Here is a 16,856-nt window from a genome sequence, read left to right as displayed (position 1 = left end):
GAGGGGAGTGGGGGGGGAGTTGCAGGAGGGGGCGGGGGAGGGAGGGAGGGAGGGATGGGGGGAAAGGAGGCTGGAGGACAGGTGAGACAGCAGGACAGGTGAGGCGGGCCCGGGGGGTGGGGGGTGGGGGCGGGGGGGTGGGGTGGGTGGGAGCCAGGTGGATGAGCGGCTCCCAGCAGCCAAGGGGGGGCGGGCTGCAGGAGGAGGCAGAGGGAGGCGGAGGAGGAGCCCCCCAGGAGCAAGCAGCCAGCGGACTGCCCGCGGCCTTCTGACCAATATTGGAGCAGAGCCCCGAGGCTCCGGCCCCCTGCGTCCCCCCGAGCCCACAGGGCCTGGAGGGGGACGACGAGCTCCCTACTTCCCGCATCTCACAAACCTCTGTGGACAGACCCGACGGCTGAGAGGTAAGTACACTCCTCCTCTCTTTCCCAAGCTTGGGGTTCCCCCTCTCAGTTCCAAACTGCTGCAGTGTCCTTCGGTCGCCCTGTAGACTGGGGACCCCCACACGGACATACAACAGAAATAGGGATTCCCACTCCTCCGGTTCTCTCTGGCGCCTTTCGTCTTTGGAACTGGTTTGGGCTGGGAGAAAGGGTGCGAAGGAATCGCGACTCCCCCACTAGCTCTTAACGAAGGGTCCCGGTAACTTTCTCAGCACTTCTAAGGGGCCCAGGTAGCTTTTTTTTTTTTTCCTGGGATGAGTTGGAGTAATTCAGCCCTGAGCGCTCCCCCGGTTTCCTCTTGGGGATGTTGGGGGACCCTCCACAGGGGCAGGGTTGAGGGAATGGAAACGCTGACTCTAACTAGGACATCGCCCCCCCCCTCCGCTTCGGCGCGGTGAGCTGGACCCTCGCCAGAAGTCCAGGGAAGGGGGGGTGCACAGGAGGAGCCGGGGCTGGGGGGAAAGTTACCGGCTGGACTATTCGGTTTCTAGATCTTCTAGGACAGCGCTCTTTCTCGCTTCTCTCCCTTTTTCTGCTCGCTGTGGCTCCAACCTCCAGTCTCCCCTCCTGCCCGGTATCACGTCCCTTCCCTTCCCTTCTTTGCTCTCCCTCCACTCTCCTGGATAACGTCTCCCTCTTGGTTGCTCAGCCGCCCGCCACCTCACTACCTTGCCCGCTCCGGACCCTCAGAACCCAGGATGGAGGGTGGGGTGATTGAAGGGACTTTTCCCACTCGCCCTCCCCCGAATTTCGTGGCGCTAGAACACCTGCCCCCACCCATGGGTGTGCGCGCGCGTATAGAGGGGGGTCGCCGCTGGGTCTGATTAAGTAGGATCGCCCGCATGCAAGGGAAGATTTTGAGGGGCGGGGGTGAGGGGGTGTTTCATGGAGTCTCCGGCAATTTTCCTCCTCCCACCCCCAACCCCACCCGGAGTCAGAGAGCGACGTGTCCCGACCGGAGGGGGGGGCTCTGGAGTGGGGGGGGGCGGCGTGGGCAGCGGGTTGTGCCCGGACACGTGCCAGCTCCGGCGCCCCTGCCCGGCTGGTGTTTGGAGAGAGGGCGGGGTCCCTTGCTCCCCCCCACCCCCCCCAAACGTATCAAAGGGCGGCTGAGACGTGGTGAGACCTCGGGGCGCCCTGGGGGGCGGGGAGCTTAGGTCCAGAGCAGGGGAGGGGCAGAGGCGCTGGGGCTAGCTGACCCACAGGAAACGAGCGCTGCTGACCTAGTTTGGGACACCGGAAGTGGGTGCTCCGAGGAGAGGGGGAGACAGGGAGGCAGGCAGGCGGTCCTGGCTTCCGGGCCAGGTGGAGGGCTTTCCGGAATTAGCACTGTCCCCTTATGTCTCGGACCCCTCTGCTGTGCTGCTGGGAATGGGAATGAGTCAGCGTTGCCCCTCCCCCTACCTCCTCCCTTAGGGGAGTCAGTGGAATGGGGGGGGGGCAGAGACCCTGTAGGGCAGGGAGGGGTTAAACTAGGACAGGAACTCTTTGTTGGGGGGAGGAATAGGGTGGGGAGTAAAGCCTGGAGGATTATGGGCCCAGCTTCACTCCCCCACCAACTGGTTTGGTCACCCCTCTACCTGCCTGGCACTGCCAAAGGGGGAATATGCATGGAGGTGTAATGAGAGAGATGGGCATAAGTGTCAAGGGATTCCAGCCTGAAGTATATGATTGAGTGTAGAGAGTAAGGGGCTTATTTGTGACTGGGCTTAGATTATAGTATTTTTCTTAGAGGTAACTGTTGGGGAAGAGAATGGGGGAAGTTCCCCCTGGAGAAGCTGATGAAACCTCGGAGAAATCTCTGCTACCTCCTCCTATCCTGGCCCCGGGGACCCCAGACTCCCCCAGCGCCACCTGTGTGTTAGATGGTTACCGTGGGCACCATGCAGCCGTTGGGCACCCTAGAGCACTGCCCCCTCCCTTGGGCACCCCTGGGCACCGCCCTTCCCCTCTTGCTTCGGGGTTTCAGGAAAGGGTTAATACCATTAGGGAAGGGGGCTGTAGAGATAGCAGTGCCCACTAGATTTATATGGCAGGGAAAGAGGCTACACCAAAATGAAGCACCATCACATCTAAGGCCCCTAGTAAACTGGACCCCAGTATTTAGGATATAGGAGTTGCGCCCTCCCCCTTGCTGGGGTGCCCCCTGGCACTTGAAGGCCCCCAGCTTCTCCTTGGCATGGTGCCTGCCCTGGGAGGGCGCGGCGGGCAGCGGGGGCTGGGCTAACAATGCACCATCGGGCCCTTTGTGTGCTTATACTTGGCACCCTGGGGAAGGCTGGGGGAAGGGTGCCCCCCTGGTAGGCATGGGGGGGCAGGGCGCCTCTGGGGTGGGGACAGTAAAGAATAAGGGACGCCTGAAAAGAGCAGGTAGAAAGAAAAAGGAAGTGGGTCAGTTTAGGGGGCTTGCCCCCCACCCCAATTCCTAGGCGGGCCAATATACCACCAGGACCTCCTGGCTCCCAGATGGTAGAAGATTTGCAAACAGGGAGCCCTGTGTGGTTGGGAGTTGGAGGTCAGGGGTCACTGCCACAGGGAACTGCCCAGATGGACGGAGGAGGGCCTAGTATCCCCCCTCCCCTCTGATGGGCATAAGGCCCAGTTCCCCTGGCCCTCTGCCCCTGAGAGGCCTAAGGAGTAGGGAGTAAGAGTCAGAGGCCCCACCCAGGTGGGTAAGTAGGTGGGCATTTTGCCAGGTTACTGGCCCTAGCACCGAGGCCTCTACTCCTGCTGGGCCCAATCCTTCCAACAGACTTCCGGGACAGTGCCCACCTGGCATAGTGCCTCTCCATAGATTCAACACTACGTGAGCTCTTATAGGCTATATTAGTGAAGGAGTGAGGGGACCTGTGCCTGATTTGTACCAGGCTGGGCAGAGGGGTGGGGAAAGAAAGCAGGGATGGGCAGATGGATAAGACCCTGGCATGGGCGTGTGTGCCCTGGCCTCTTCCCCCTTCTGCTGAGTAAACTTGATGTTTCTCCTGGACAGTTTGAAACTGCCTTACCACCTCCACCTCCCCTTAACCCTGCCCCCCACCCACTCTACCTCCTCTCAGCAACACAAATGAAACCAGGAACCAAGACTGGCCTGGGATGGGATGGGGGAACACTTGCTGCCCATCCTCTTTGGCTCTGGAGGGGCAAGAAAGGTTCCTCTCCCCCTAACCCCCTCAATGCCAGGCAAGCCATCTCAGTGGGAATCTCAGTTGTGGGTGGGTGGGAAACATTTGGATGTCAGAGATGATCTTAAAACAGCCATGCTGCTTTGATAGAAACCTTATAGCCGGTCCACCACTCCAATCTCTCCAACTCAGACCTGCTTTTTCCATGGACAGACCCTTTGGCACTAAGGGGGGCGCTTCCCTGGATGTTTCCCTGGGTGTTCCTGGAGAAAGCACTTGGCACCCTATCTCCTACTCCATGAACCATCCCTCTTTTTGTAAAATAGGTCAAGGGGGCAAAGAGGTAGGCCAGGTTCATATCCTTCTGTTGGCATGGCCTCTGGCACTGGCAGAAGGGGGGGGAATTATATCCACAATGTGCCAACATCCTTCTCTTCAGAGAAAAGTCATTCTCTCCCTCTTGACCTATGGGGGGGGGCTAACTCAACAAAGCCACGTGGCCCCAATGGGCCAGCCAAGCTAGCCAACATCCCAGGTTCCACTCTTGCCTCCCCCCTAGCAGCATCCTCAGAACTGAGTCAGGCTTCTGAATCCTAGAGTTAACCAGGTTCAGAAGCCAGATCCCAGGAGTCAGCCAGGTCTGTCCTATGCTCTCCATAACTGACCTTACAGCTGAAGTGGACAGTGCCAATGTAGGGGCACCCCCAAATCCCAGCAAGGCCTCAGAGTGGGGGCTCCCCTAGGCCTTTGTTCTAGGGGCCTCATACCTCTGGCTTTAGTTTCCTTCCTGTTTCCCCTCCTACACCCCCACCCCACCCTTTTGCCCCTTTCAACAGACATCCTCTCCTCCTTCCTTCCTCCTCGCCTCCCCTCTGCTTGGGCCTAGAGGGTAGGGGGCAGCTTGGTTCCTCCCCAGCCTGTGGGTGATTTCTCTACCCCAATTTTCCCAAAGCTAGGCTCCTTGGGAATCCTTGCCCATGTTCTAATCCTCTTCCTCCTCCTTCTCCTCCTCCTCCTTCTCGTAAATTCTGTACACTACCCTGCCCCCCTCCCTCTCAGAGGAGGGGAGTGCCTATGTTGGCAAGAGTGACTCGAGTGAACTACAACTCCCATAGTGCACCAGGGCTCTTCATGTAGCTAACTGGGAGTTGTAGTCAGTCTGGAGGTGGGGGAGAGAGAAGCTGAAAATGTTGGGAGTGGGGAAAAAGACTAAAATAGGGTTAGGTGAGGTGGATCTTCTCCCCATTTGTACCCCCAGCCAACTCACACTCCTTTGGCCTTCTGCTCCGTGACTTTGTGACACCCACAATTGGCATGAACCTGATGCCAGTGTCATTTATGCCCTCTGGGAAGACAGATTCCACCCACCCTTCTCTTATGGCCCCACCCCAGATGTGCCCACACCCTGCCCAGATGCCCCCAGGGGAAATGAAATTGGGGGGCACCTTATGAACCCCCTCACCTGCCCCAGGCTCTGCTCATTCACTTTATGGGGATCAAAGGGCAGAGTGCTGCCCCACCCACCCCCTCCCAGGCACAGGGGCTCCAGGGAACCCAATGAGAATTGCAGGGACTTTGGTGTCCAAGCAGATGCCGAAGTAGGAGGGGGTGGGGGGGGGTGCCTGTAGCCTGGCATCTGGTGCCTGGGAACACACACCCCCTCCCCCACCCTGGGGGAGTGGGGCCTCCACTGTTCTGCTATAGATAACCGCCCATCACTGGCTGTAGGTTCTCCATGATTGTGTTTGTAGAAACCTGGAAATAAGTGCTACCTCTGGAGGGAGGGCTTCTAGGAACTAGGGGCTTTGGAACTTGTCTGTCATGGGACCCTGGGGTCCAAGGCTGTGCCAGGCTGGCATGAAGGGTAATATAACCCTCCCCCATCCCCTACCCCAGAGTTGGCATGAGAATCCTGGGAGCAGGAGGATTGGTTGGGGGGGAGGGCAGTACTGCCAGCATCCTGGTGGGTAGGTGCCAACCGGGCAGGGAGCTGGTGAGGGGCAGCTGGCCAGGGGCACAGTGCCAGCTGCCAGCAGGAGAGAAGGGGAGGGGGCATTTCAGGGGACATTACTAAATGTCTCCCCACCCTGTTCCCTTCCCAGGCCCCAACAGAAACCAATTCAACCTAGTCAGCTATGTCTGAATGGGGGGGGAGGGAAGTCCCCCAATATCCAAACCTCCCACTTCAAGGTACCTGGTTCCTTGGAAGCCAGGAAAAGGGAACCTCTTTGTTCATGCTCCCACTTTAAGCTAAGACCAGAGTCCTGGGTGCCCCTCCTCAGGCCCAGGCAGGTCCCACCCAACCCAACTGGCCAGGATGGCAGCACTCTTGCGCAAGAGGTGGGGCCAGGCCCTTCCCAGCAGATGCCCCCTCCTAGCTCCTTCCTCTTTCAGTGCCCGCTGTTCCTCTCCCCTTACCCCTAAAGAAGACACCATACCCCATATACCCCTGGCCTTTGGGGGTTGGTACAGTTGCTGCCCCCTGGCCTGGTTGGCAGGGGCAGGCACCCAGGCCAGGAGCTGTGGTATGTGAGTGGGATTGGGGTGAGGCTACAGGGAGGGCGGGGTGCTGCCCCGCCTGGCCCCCGAGGGCCTGAGCCTGTCACCAGGGTGGGAGGGTCTGGCCAGCTCCCATGGGGGTGGGGGGCCTTACTTGTTAATGAGCTTCCTAAAGGGCTGAGACCTGGGCATCAGACAAAGGTTTTAGGCTTTCTACTCCTCCACTCTTCTCTTCTGTTCCTTTTCTGTGCCTCCAAGTCCTCCCTCCTTTCTTTCCAAGACTTATCTGCCCTCCCCAGGCCCACCTCTTGGTTTGCCAAATACACTTTTATTTTCTCTTTCTCAAGGTCACAGTTCTCTGCTTACCCCCAGTTCCTTATCCCTCTTGCCCCCTCACCTGCTTCCCCTTCCAGAATTGGGGAGAGAGTGAGGAAGGAAGGAGGTGGTATTGGTGATGGTGCCAAGGGCAGAGTTTTGCCAGATTCTTGGGTCCTTCTCCCACGGTGCTGGCCCTCCCAGTGGCCCCTCCCTCCAAGCCTTGGGGTGGTGGGGGGGAGGCAAAGCCAGCACCCAGAGGGTTAAGGCTGCTGTGGGGAGGGGCTGGGCCAGGTCGTGGGCGGCCCCTTTGAAGGAGGGAGCTGGATTGGGGAACAGCCTGCCCCCCCATCCCGCCCCCAACCCGCCCATCAACCCCCCCCAGCCCTGCCTTCCCCCCCCTGCCTGCTCCCCCCAGGGGCCCAGAAGGAGTTGCAGCCACCGCCCCTCAGCGTGCAGGTGAGTGGGGCCCGCTCCCCCGGGTCTAGGAGACTGAGGCCCTAGGGAGTCTTGGAAGATTTGGGGTCGATTGGCAAAGACCTGAAAACAATCTTGGGGAGTCGGAAAGAATCCATTCCGGGGGAGATGGGGTAAATGAAGGGACCGAGGTTACTGGGATGTCCAGAGAAGATTTAAGAGATTCAGGGGGACTAGGGAAGCAAAAGACATTGAACCTCAAGGAACTGAACTAGGAGATTGCTGGGGTGGGAAGACAGGGTTGGCAGGCCGAATAGGCCAGGGAGCTGGGCTCAGGGGACCAGGCTGGGGTGTCTTCTGGGGCTGGGGGGCTCAGGTTTCTGCCGGCAGCATGGCGGGTGTGGGGTTACCAGGCGGCTCGGTTACCCGCCCCACAGACGCCGAGCCTCAAGGGGCGGGAGGGGGTGGGCAGCAGGGAAGACCCTGGCACCCTTAGGCACACTGGCTGAACCTTCATGGAGAGAGCTAGGATGTGACCCCTTGATCCCAGGGGTCTTCCTGGGGGGATAACAGGCTGAGTGGGGCGCCCCCCGGGGAAGTCCGGTGGTTCCAGGGCTGGAAAATCTGACGGTCTAAGCGTGTCCTCACCCCACACACACACATCCGCTCTCACTGTTCCCCACCTCACCTCCTCTATCCTTTCTATTCCCCTCCCTCCATCCCTTCCTTAATCCAAGAGGCCAACACGAGAACTTTGGCTGGTGCCATTGACTCCCATGGCACTGCCAGGTCTTGAAGAAACGGGGATCTGGCTCCGATTTCGTTTCTGTGATGTGCCGCTTGCTCCATTCATCTATTGCCTTCTACAGTTGAGTGGGTCTAGGGGAGACACCACAGAGGACTGAATGGGAAGGGTGAGGACAGGTTTGGGTAAAGGCCTGAGCAAGAGTGGCGAGTAGTGGGTAGGATGAGGAGAAGCCACGAGACATTCCAGAGGGCAGCAGGAAGAGAAAGGAGTGGAGAAGCCCAGGAAGACCTGGCTGGGGACGAGAGATTTTGACAAGGAGGGAAAGAGAGGAGGAATGGAAGAAATTAGAGTAGATTAGGACCCATCCCCCAAGGGGCTTTAGCACCTTGGACTTGGAGTGGCTAGGGGGAAGCTGAAGAGTAGAGTTAGACCAGGAAGGGTGTTTCGGGGAAGTGGAGGTCTTCTTAATCCACTTACCACCAGCCCCCCCCCATCCCACCATCATCTTCTTCCCTCTTTCATATCTCCTCTGCTGGAAACCTAGGCCGCTGTGGGCTTATGTCATGGAAAGAAAAAAGTGGGGGCACCAGGGTCTCTCCTTGGGTGCCCAGATGACTGGAATGAGGGACTTGGGGGGAGGTTGGCTTAACCCCAATAGCACCGGGAAGCAGCCGGCTCCGCTCACCTCCTTCCCCCTTCGTGGCTTGCGGTCTCTCCCCTCCCTGTCTTGGCCCCCAGGAAGTGTGAGTTCTGGGGGTGGTGAGGTTAGGAGGGGGAAGGGATGGGGGGAGGCAGGCAGAAGCTGGAGGGGCTAGGGTTGGAGGGCCCTCGTCCTTTGTGTAGCCTTCTCGGAAGCCCAGGAACAAGTGGAAGATGGGTTTTCTGTCTGTCTTCTCCCCATGCTTCTTGGCCTTATCAAGTCACCAAGGAATCTAAATGTCAGCCATCCATTTGAGGGTGGGTCAGAAACGTCTAATGGAGGCAACCAGCCTCTGGGTCTCTGGGGAGACTAGTCTGGCTTGAGTTGTCTCCCCACCACTTATCCCTTAGTCCAGCCACAAGGCCAAAGCCTGGGCTTCGTGCAAGCCTACTCCACAAAAACAGGAAGAAAACCTGAAGCTGGAGATGGGGTGGGGGTGGGGGTTGGAGGGAGAAAGAAGCGTGGGGGAAGGGGAGCTGGAGGTATTCAGAGCTTTCAGTGACTCCATGGGTCTCGCTCTCACTGAGGGTCCCTGTGCTTTTGTTCTGTGTCTGGATGATCTTAAACCCCTCTCTCAGAGTGATCAGGCCAGGCTTTGCTATAGCTAGTTCTGGGATCTAGATCTTAAATGGACCCCCCCATGCCCAGTCTCCGTCGTAAAGGCAGGAATCTGACCGTGGGGGTGTATGCTTGTGTCTTAATCTAGTGTCTATTTTCTCCATTACCCCATAATCCTGGCTCCACCCCACTAAGCTGGTTGATCCCAGGGATGGGGGGAGGTGGTGGTGGTCAGTGGCCTTTACTCAACCGTCTAACCTGGGGCTTCCTAAACCTGCCCATCAAGTGGCACAGATTGGCATCTTTGGTCTTGATGTTATAGCTGCCTGGTATTGGCTCCTGGGGCAGGACATCGAACTCTACTCTGTCCAAGTCCAGGGCCAATGGCCTCTGCCCTTTTGGCTCCAGTGAAGTAGGTATAACCTAGTTATTGCCCACTGGCACCAAGGGGGGTAGCTAGGTGATATTGGTCTCCCCTTCTTCATCTCTTTATTGCACCCCCCCCCCAACCAAGATGGGGCAGATTTGACTCAGGGCCCAGTTTCAAGAGAGCTGCCCACCTGCCCGGCCGGTCGAGCAGGCCTGACAGTGAGGGGAGCCTGGGGGGGTGGGGGTGGGGGGTGGCTGGCAAGGGGGGAAGAGTGGGGCGGGGCCCCCAGCTTCCCGTCCCCCCCAAGGCAAACAGACCAAACAGACCTCGCCTGGTTCCCTGGCACCCCCAGCACAGCTGCCCTCCCCACCCCCCAACTACCACCACACCCGTCCATGCCCACGAGGTCTTAGCAAGAGGGGGCATGCCAGGCAGGGTGGGGATGGGGCCGCCCTCATGGGGCGTTGGGGGCTGGGCGCTCTTGGATGGAGAGGTGGGCAGGTTGCCCGAGGGGGAGTGGGCACACTGGCACCAACACCCTGCCCCAGGAGAAAGAAAGGGCTCCAGTGGCCCTGTACACCTCCTGGAAGCTGGGACTATGCCCCCTTAACCTGGTTGGCACCAGCCTAGCTCCAGGTGTCACTCAGCCGGGTGCCAAGGTCCTGGGCGAAATCTCCCTAGAGGGGGTCTGGGTCTTGCTCCCTCTCTTGTCCATCCCCCTCCCCCTCCTTTAACAGCTACCCCCTTGGAATGGGCAGCGGTGTGGCATGAAGGAGTTAAACACCCACCCTTGCTTGAGCCTGTGAGAGCTGCGTGGTGAACCAGGCTGCGCCCGTGACCTGACAGCGGGGTCAGCCAATCAGCACCCCCGCCACACCAGGTTGCCAAGGAGATCGGCCCTGGGGTGGGAGAAGGAGGGAGGGCTCAGCCCAGGGAACTGGGGGGGGACAGGAGAGGGCTGAAAGGGAGTGGAAAGAGCCACATGCCCGCCGGTGCCCTAGCGCACGCCAATGGACAACCAGGGCGGCCCCTCCCTCTCTTCCTCCTCCCAGGGGAGTGGAAGCCTGGGGTCCCTGCTGAGCTGCCTGCTGCTGGGCCCCCCTCAGCTTCGGCGCATTTTCTGCTTGTGCAGCCCCGGTGGCACCTGGCCCCAAGAGCCTTTCCCAGGAGAGGGCCTCCCGGACGCTCCGCTCCTGGGGGCTAGGTTGGGGGTGCCTCTAGAGGCTAGGGTGCAACCAGTGCTCCCTTACCCCCAGAAATACATGTGGGCAGCTGCTTGCTCAAGGCAAGGGGGCGGGGAGCCGTCCTCTGGGCTTTGCAATCGAGGAGGTGCACAGGAGAGCTGGCCCAGAGACACAATGCTGCTCTTGTATCTTAATGAGGAAACTTGGGGCCCCGCCTTATTTCCCCCCTCCCCCAAATAACCCAGGCCCCATGGCTGGCCAGGGCTGGGCAGCTGCTGTGGGAGTGGCAGAGGTAACAGGCATAAAATATGGAGTTGGAAGGGACCTTGGCCGGGCCTGCTGCAAGGCCTTCATTGGCACATGAGGGGAATTGACATGCCCAAGGTCACACGGGGAGGTGGTGGTGGCAAGGCTGGCACTTGTGCCCGAGCCTCCAGAGACCTGGCCCTTTTCCTGTGCCCGCGCTACAAGGCGGGGAGCACTTTCTGGGCAAGGTCGGGGATCCCCCCTTCCCCACTGGAGAAGGTGGCCGGGAGAGTGGAAGGAGCCTGGAATTTGGAGTGGCCCCGAGTGGGCTGGAGGCTGGACCCGAGGGGAGTCACCGTGCCTCTCTGGGCCAGTTTCAACATTGGGATCGTAATCCTTATGCAACCTGCAGCCCAGGGTTTCTGGGAGGAAAGCGCTCTGGGAACCATAAATATCTGGATAACGCAAGATCTGGCATACCTTTCTACCTGACTGGTGAGAGGCCCACAATGGTGTGCGCCCCACAGACCCCTCAGCCACCACCGTCCCACTCCCTTCTGCCTTCTCTCCCTCACGCCAGGGGGAAAGGCACCTGGGGCCGTCCGTGCCAGCCACCAGAGTGGGAGAAAGGGGAAGAGGCTCCGAGTGGTGCCCACGCTTCCAGGGGCTCCTCAGGCCCGCCCGGGAATGGGGGATGGGGGGAAGGAATCTGAGGAGGGGGTAGGAGGGTGGAGCCTTGCCTATTGTCAGTGGGGGAGGGGTCGGGCAAGATGCTTATCTTCTGGGCAGGAAGCACCAGAGACACCCCAGCGCCCTTGGTGGCTGTTCTCCGGGCCCCATTGTTGGAGGGGGGAGAGGATGTAGGGGGCCCCTGGGAGCTGCACATTTCCCGTCCACTAGATAGGGAGGGGCACTCCTGGTTGAGGGAGAAAGATGAGGGCAGAAACTCCTCCATTTGGGACCCCTTTAGAGGGCTTTCTTTGGCGTCCGTCTCGTCTAAGCCGGCCAGGACAGGGGCAGGGGAGGCAGCGGGAGGACCCGAGGCGCAGACGGCAGAGACCGCACCACGGTAGAATGTAGAGCTGGAAGGAGTTTAGAAATCACCTAGTCAGGCACCCAGCAGCGGGCCCCAAACGACGGCTCCGGGGCTCGCCGCCTGGAGCACTCTGAATGGGTCACCCAACCTTTCTGCACCTCCGGTTCCCACATCTGTAAAACGAGAGGGTCGGACCGATTGACTTCACGTTCCTTCAGAGAACGCTGAAGCTTAGTGACTCGCCCAAGGTCACGTTGTAATTAGTGTGGAACTGGGGCTGGATGCCAGGTCTTTTTGTTAACTCCTTACCTTCTCAGAATCAATCAGTACTGTGTCTGGGCCTCTCACCAGTCAGGTGTGTTGGTTCCAAGGCAGAAGAGAGGGTAAGGGCTGGGCACCTGGGACTGTGGGTTCCAGGGTACAAGAGTGGTAAAGGCTAGGCAATGGGGGTTAAGTGACTTGCCCAGGGTCACAACAGCTAGGCCAGATTTGAACCCAGGACACCTTCCCCCCATCCCCTGTCCTCGGCCCTGGCTTCCCCTCGGGTGTTCTCTTCCACTGGGATCCTCAAAAGATAATTTCCGGAAGGCAGAGGTAGTGCAATCCCGAGGTCAGGTAAAGACTTGGCTCCGTTGAAGACCTACCCCTGCTCTCCTTCCCTCCAAACACCAACTTCCCTCTTATTAACCCTGGCTCGTGTCTCTCCATGGTCCCTGCAGGTGAGGATGGGGAGCCCCGAAGATGATCTCATTGGGATTCCCTTCCCGGATCACAGCAGCGAGCTCCTCAGCTGTCTAAATGAGCAGCGCCAGCTGGGCCAGCTGTGTGATCTCACCATTCGAACCCAAGGCCTAGAGTACCGAACCCATCGGGCTGTGCTGGCTGCCTGCAGTCACTACTTTAAGAAACTCTTCACCGAGGGGGGTGGGGGCACCGGGGCCGGCGGCGGAGCGGCCGCCTCCCCGGGGGCCGGCGTCTGTGAACTGGACTTTGTGGGGCCCGAAGCCCTGGGAGCCTTGCTGGAGTTTGCCTACACGGCCACCCTCACCACCAGCAGCGCCAACATGCCCGCAGTCCTCCAGGCAGCCCGGCTGCTGGAGATCCCCTGCGTCATCGCTGCCTGTGTGGAGATCCTGCAGGGGAGCGGGCTGGAGGCCCCCGGGCCCGACGAAGATGACTGCGAGAGGGCCCGCCAGTACCTGGAGGCCTTCGCCACCGTGGGCTCCCGGGTGCCCAACGGCGACGACAGTCCCCTACAAGCCCCGCTCCCACCTCCCCCACCCCCCACACGGCCTGTTCCCCGACGGAGCCGAAAGCCCCGAAAAGCCTTTTTACAGACAAAGAGGCCTCAAACCAACCATCTGGTGTCTGATGTGGCTGCCATGCATCCCCCCTCCTTCACCTACCCAGATGAGGAAGAGGCAGCGAGTGCAATCGGGGTAGGCGATGGCTACAGCCCCCCTGGTGGGGCCAGGTCACCCCCGGAGGGGCACCTGGGCTATGAAGGCTACGAGGGGGAGGAAGAAGAGGAAGATCTCGTGTACCCGCCCGCCTACGGGCTGCCTCAGAGTGGGGCCCCCCCTCTGTCCCCAGAAGAGTTGGGCTCCGACGAGGACGCCATTGACCCTGACCTGATGGCCTATCTGAGCTCCCTGAATCACGAAGCCCTCACACCGGGGATGGATGGCCAGGACAAGCTGGTACGCAAGCGTCGCTCCCAGATGCCCCAAGAGTGCCCGGTGTGCCACAAGATCATTCACGGGGCGGGCAAGCTGCCCCGACACATGCGCACCCACACTGGTGAGAAGCCTTTTGCCTGCGAGGTCTGCGGCGTCAGGTTCACCAGGTGAGAGCTTTTCAGGGGGCAAGGGGCGGGGTGAAGGGCAGCGCCGCACCAACTAGGGCCCGGGAGAACCACCCCTGGGTGGAAGCCCAGGAAAGCTCGGGGAGGTGGCCAGATGGGGAGACTAAGGGGGGGAAAGGGCCAAAATTAGGGAGGGCTCCAAGTTAGAGGATGGGGGACGGACGTGGGACAAGTGGACGTTGGATTTCAGGGAATAAGAGAAGTGGGACAAGCAGGCAGGAACAATGCCCAAATAAGAGAGAAATAAAGGAAGCCCAGTGCCCGAGGACACAGCTGCAAGGATGAGGATGAGAGAAGGGCTGGAAGCAGAAGTGGGAGCGTGAAGGGGAGAGATGGACACCGACAGAAACCAGCTAGTTAGGCCTGGGCAAAGATCACAGGCCCTCCTTCCAGGGCTTACACCCAGGGTCCTTATCTTGTCCTCCCCCCACAGGAATGACAAGCTGAAGATCCACATGAGAAAGCACACTGGCGAGCGGCCATACTCGTGCCCACACTGCCCGGCGCGCTTCCTCCACAGCTATGACCTCAAGAACCACATGCACCTGCACACAGGCGACCGGCCTTTTGAATGCCACCTGTGCCACAAGGCCTTCGCCAAGGAGGACCACCTGCAGCGCCACCTGAAGGGCCAGAACTGCCTGGAGGTCCGGACCCGCCGAAGAAGGAAAGATGATGCGCCCCCCCACTATCCCCCACCCCAGGCGCCCACCCCAGCTGGGCCTGGCCTTGACCTTTCCAACGGGCACCTGGATGACTTCCGCCTCTCTCTGGCCCGTTTCTGGGAGCAGCCAGTCAGGGCTGGGCCTCCTCCCCCACCCCTGGGTCCTCCTGAGGAGGAGGAGGAGGAGGGGGCACCAACCACACCCCAAGCCGAGGGTGCCATGGAGTCTTCTTAAATGGGAAAAGGAGCTGGACAAGGGTGGAGTCGCAGGGTGGGCACCAATGCCAAGGAATACGAGGGCTCTGGAGCACACAGACTGTACTGCAGATGGGGGGAACCTCTCCTCCTGGCTACCAGACTCCGCTCCTCCCTCGTGTGTACCCTGGCGGCTCTGGGCTAGTCCCACATACAGGGAAAAAGTTTGGGCTCTCCCCCAGACTGGGGCAGACTGCCTCCCACCAAGGGGTGATAAATATATATATATATAAAATATATGTTGTGTGTGTGTATATATATGTGTGTGTGAGTGCACACACATATATATACACACACATACACACAGCTCTATTGTAAAGGTGGGGTTCCCCCCTCCCCAAACCCTGGCTCTTCCCAGGGATCTAGAAGCAATAATATATTTGATTTGTAGGGGGTGGGGTTCCCTTTTCGGCTATGCGGGTTTTTAGGGGGTGAGGGGTACGGGACCAAATCCCTGCCCCACCCACCCTAGGGGTAGGGCTGTGTGTATGGGGTGGGGGAAGCTGCCCCTCCTTTCCCGACCCCTCCTTCCTGGTTTCTGTTCCCCTTTTCCTGGCAGTGGATTATGCAAAAGTTGGGGGGGGATCGCGGTGACGAATAGACCATGGAAGTGGAGGAGTTGAGTGGGAGATTGCAGGGAAGGAAAGACTGGGGGGCCGGCAGGAGTGGGAAACTGGGGCAGAAGGGAAGGCGGCTCCTCGCTGCCCCTCCGCCCAGTTCCCAGCGCTGAGTCACGGGGTCCGAGGAGCAAGCAGGGGGCGGGGTGCCCAGATCTTCTCGCCCGCCCCCGGGGGCAGCAGGAGGAGCCCCACCCGCTCCCCTCCCCTCCCGCGTCCCCAGGCAGGGAATGTCTTGTTCCCGCCGCTCCCAGCCCGGGGCCAGAGGGCTGGGCGGGCCGGGCTGCGTCCCATCCTAGCCCTGCCCTCCCTTCCCCTGCTCTCTCCCCTCCCCGCCCAGGTGCGAGTCGGGCCGCTGCCGCTGCCGCCACTGCTGCTGCCGCCGGTGCAGCCGCCGCCGCGCCCCTGACTCACGCCGCCCCCGGGCTGGCGCTGCAGCTGCTGCCGTTGCCGCTGCTGCTGCTGCTGCCGCCGCTCGGGCTGGGGGGGAGGTGTGTGTATGTGGGTAAGACTAGACTTACTAGGAGCGTCCTTGCGGTTGCCACCTGGCGGCAAGCTGGTGAAAGAACAACCGAAAGAGCGAGCGAGCGCCCCTCGCGGCTGCTTTGGCCGAGTAGATTCCACCATCCCAACCACCGCTGCCTGGGGGCGAGCGCCCCCTCGCGCCGGTGGCGGAGAAATGGCTTGAATACGCTGCAGTCCTTGTTTGTGTCCCAATCCTTGGGGGCTTCTCCTGTGTTGGGTAGGGAGTCTCTTCCCGCCTTCCCCATCACCTCCCAACTCCCTTAGGATCCAATCCACCCATCCTTCTGTACATAGCATCTTCTGTTGGTCTTGTTGAAATCTAGTTTGAAAATTTTAATTCCCTCTTGATTTCCTGGGGGGGATGGGAGGGTGCTGGGGGCTCTCCAGCCTTCTTCCTTGCTGGGTGCTGGACCCCCATTGTGGCCTGGGCTCTGCTGATTGGGCTGGTAAGGGGGGATTCCTCCCTCCCCCACCCCAATTCTGCCTTGCACTATTCCCCCTCCCTGGCCTAGTGGCCCCTATCCCTCCCGGGGAGGGGGGCAGGTTCAGGGGCCGGTGCTGTCTTCCCTTCCCTACCCCTCTTTCTATGCCCCATGCCCATTTGCACAGCTGCTCAGGCCTCTCCCCCCCCCAGGCTAGGGGGGTCAGGGGAGGGGGTAGCGGGACCAGTCCCTGTATCTATTTAAGGCGTGATGATGTAATATATTGGGGGGGTTGGGTGCCCCGGGCCCCATCTTAGCATTTCAGGTGGTGGGGGGCCCAGGGCTGGGGGGAGGGGGGCTGGGGACACTTTGGCCTCCCCTGCCCCTTCCCTTGACTTTTCCAGTCAGTGCCTTAGGGTTGGGTGAGGGGCGCTTCCCCCTCCCCTGCCCCATTCCCTTTCCCTCCCCTCGGGTGTAAGCAACAGAAAGAAAATAATAATTTAAGATTCGCAAATGTGTTGGCCTCTTTCCTTCTTTAATTATGGGCTGGGGGCGGAGCGCAGGATCTGGGGGTGCGGGACACCGAGAAGGCAGCGTTAAGGTGATGGGAAGCAGAGGGGTCAGCGGGCTATTTCTTGGGGAGGGGGGGAGGGGGAGGAATATCGATACGGACAGAAGACGACTGAGTGAAGGGAGATGGCGGGGAGGGACTGGGTTCCGCAACTGCATCACTTCTGCCCCCATCCTTATTCTCCGACTCCGTATCCGTGCTAGTGGCCGTTTCACGGCTGGGAAGGAGGGAGAACACAGGTTGAAGCGGGGAGGCGTCTTTCCCGCTCCCGACACTCTTCCTCGCCTCCCTCCGCTCTTC

At 60.1% G+C, this 16,856-nt stretch overlaps 2 protein-coding genes and 1 non-coding gene across 8 annotated transcripts in view; 2 read left to right on the top strand and 1 right to left on the bottom strand.

Annotated features, from left to right (window-relative positions):
- The first annotated feature begins 55 nt into the window (after window positions 1-55).
- ZBTB7B (zinc finger and BTB domain containing 7B) lies at window positions 56-16,499 on the top strand. 5 transcript variants are annotated; one of them, XM_056816315.1, is made up of 3 exons: window positions 56-98; window positions 12,358-13,484; window positions 13,936-16,499. In XM_056816315.1, exons 2-3 carry the CDS (start codon window positions 12,364-12,366, stop codon window positions 14,399-14,401), a joined length of 1,587 nt encoding a protein of 528 aa, XP_056672293.1. In that variant the 5' UTR covers window positions 56-98; window positions 12,358-12,363; the 3' UTR covers window positions 14,402-16,499. The 5 variants fall into 5 exon arrangements, with proteins under 5 accessions (XP_056672293.1, XP_056672292.1, XP_016285889.2 ...); XM_056816314.1 differs by having other exon boundaries at window positions 58-81; XM_016430403.2 differs by lacking the exon at window positions 56-98 and adding an exon at window positions 137-404.
- Window positions 15,303-15,359, top strand: MIR12321 (microRNA mir-12321). Its single transcript, NR_162855.1, has one exon. It is a non-coding gene; the product is annotated as a microRNA mir-12321 (primary transcript).
- Window positions 16,500-16,856, bottom strand: part of DCST2 (DC-STAMP domain containing 2) — a 14,323-nt gene continuing 13,966 nt past the window's right edge. For both annotated transcript variants that reach the window (XM_001373612.3, XM_007482020.2), the window contains one exon: window positions 16,500-16,773. In XM_001373612.3, the coding sequence (XP_001373649.1) occupies window positions 16,614-16,773 (160 nt within the window). In that variant the 3' untranslated portion in view covers window positions 16,500-16,613. The remainder of the gene's footprint in view (window positions 16,774-16,856) is intronic.

The sequence above is a fragment of the Monodelphis domestica genome, chromosome 2 (genome assembly GCF_027887165.1).
Source record: "Monodelphis domestica isolate mMonDom1 chromosome 2, mMonDom1.pri, whole genome shotgun sequence".
In the NCBI taxonomy this organism is placed as follows: Eukaryota; Metazoa; Chordata; class Mammalia; order Didelphimorphia; family Didelphidae; genus Monodelphis; species Monodelphis domestica.
The sequence above is the reverse complement of the archived record's forward strand: the minus strand, read 5'-3'. Positions and strand labels throughout refer to the sequence as shown.

Coding starts and splice junctions, on each gene's coding strand:
- ZBTB7B (XM_056816315.1), top strand. CDS start 12,364: ATGGGGAGCCCCGAAGATGATCTCATTGGGATTCCCTTCCCGGATCAC. Junction 13,485..13,935: donor TGCGGCGTCAGGTTCACCAG/GTGAGAGCTTTT, acceptor CTCCCCCCACAG/GAATGACAAGCTGAAGATCC.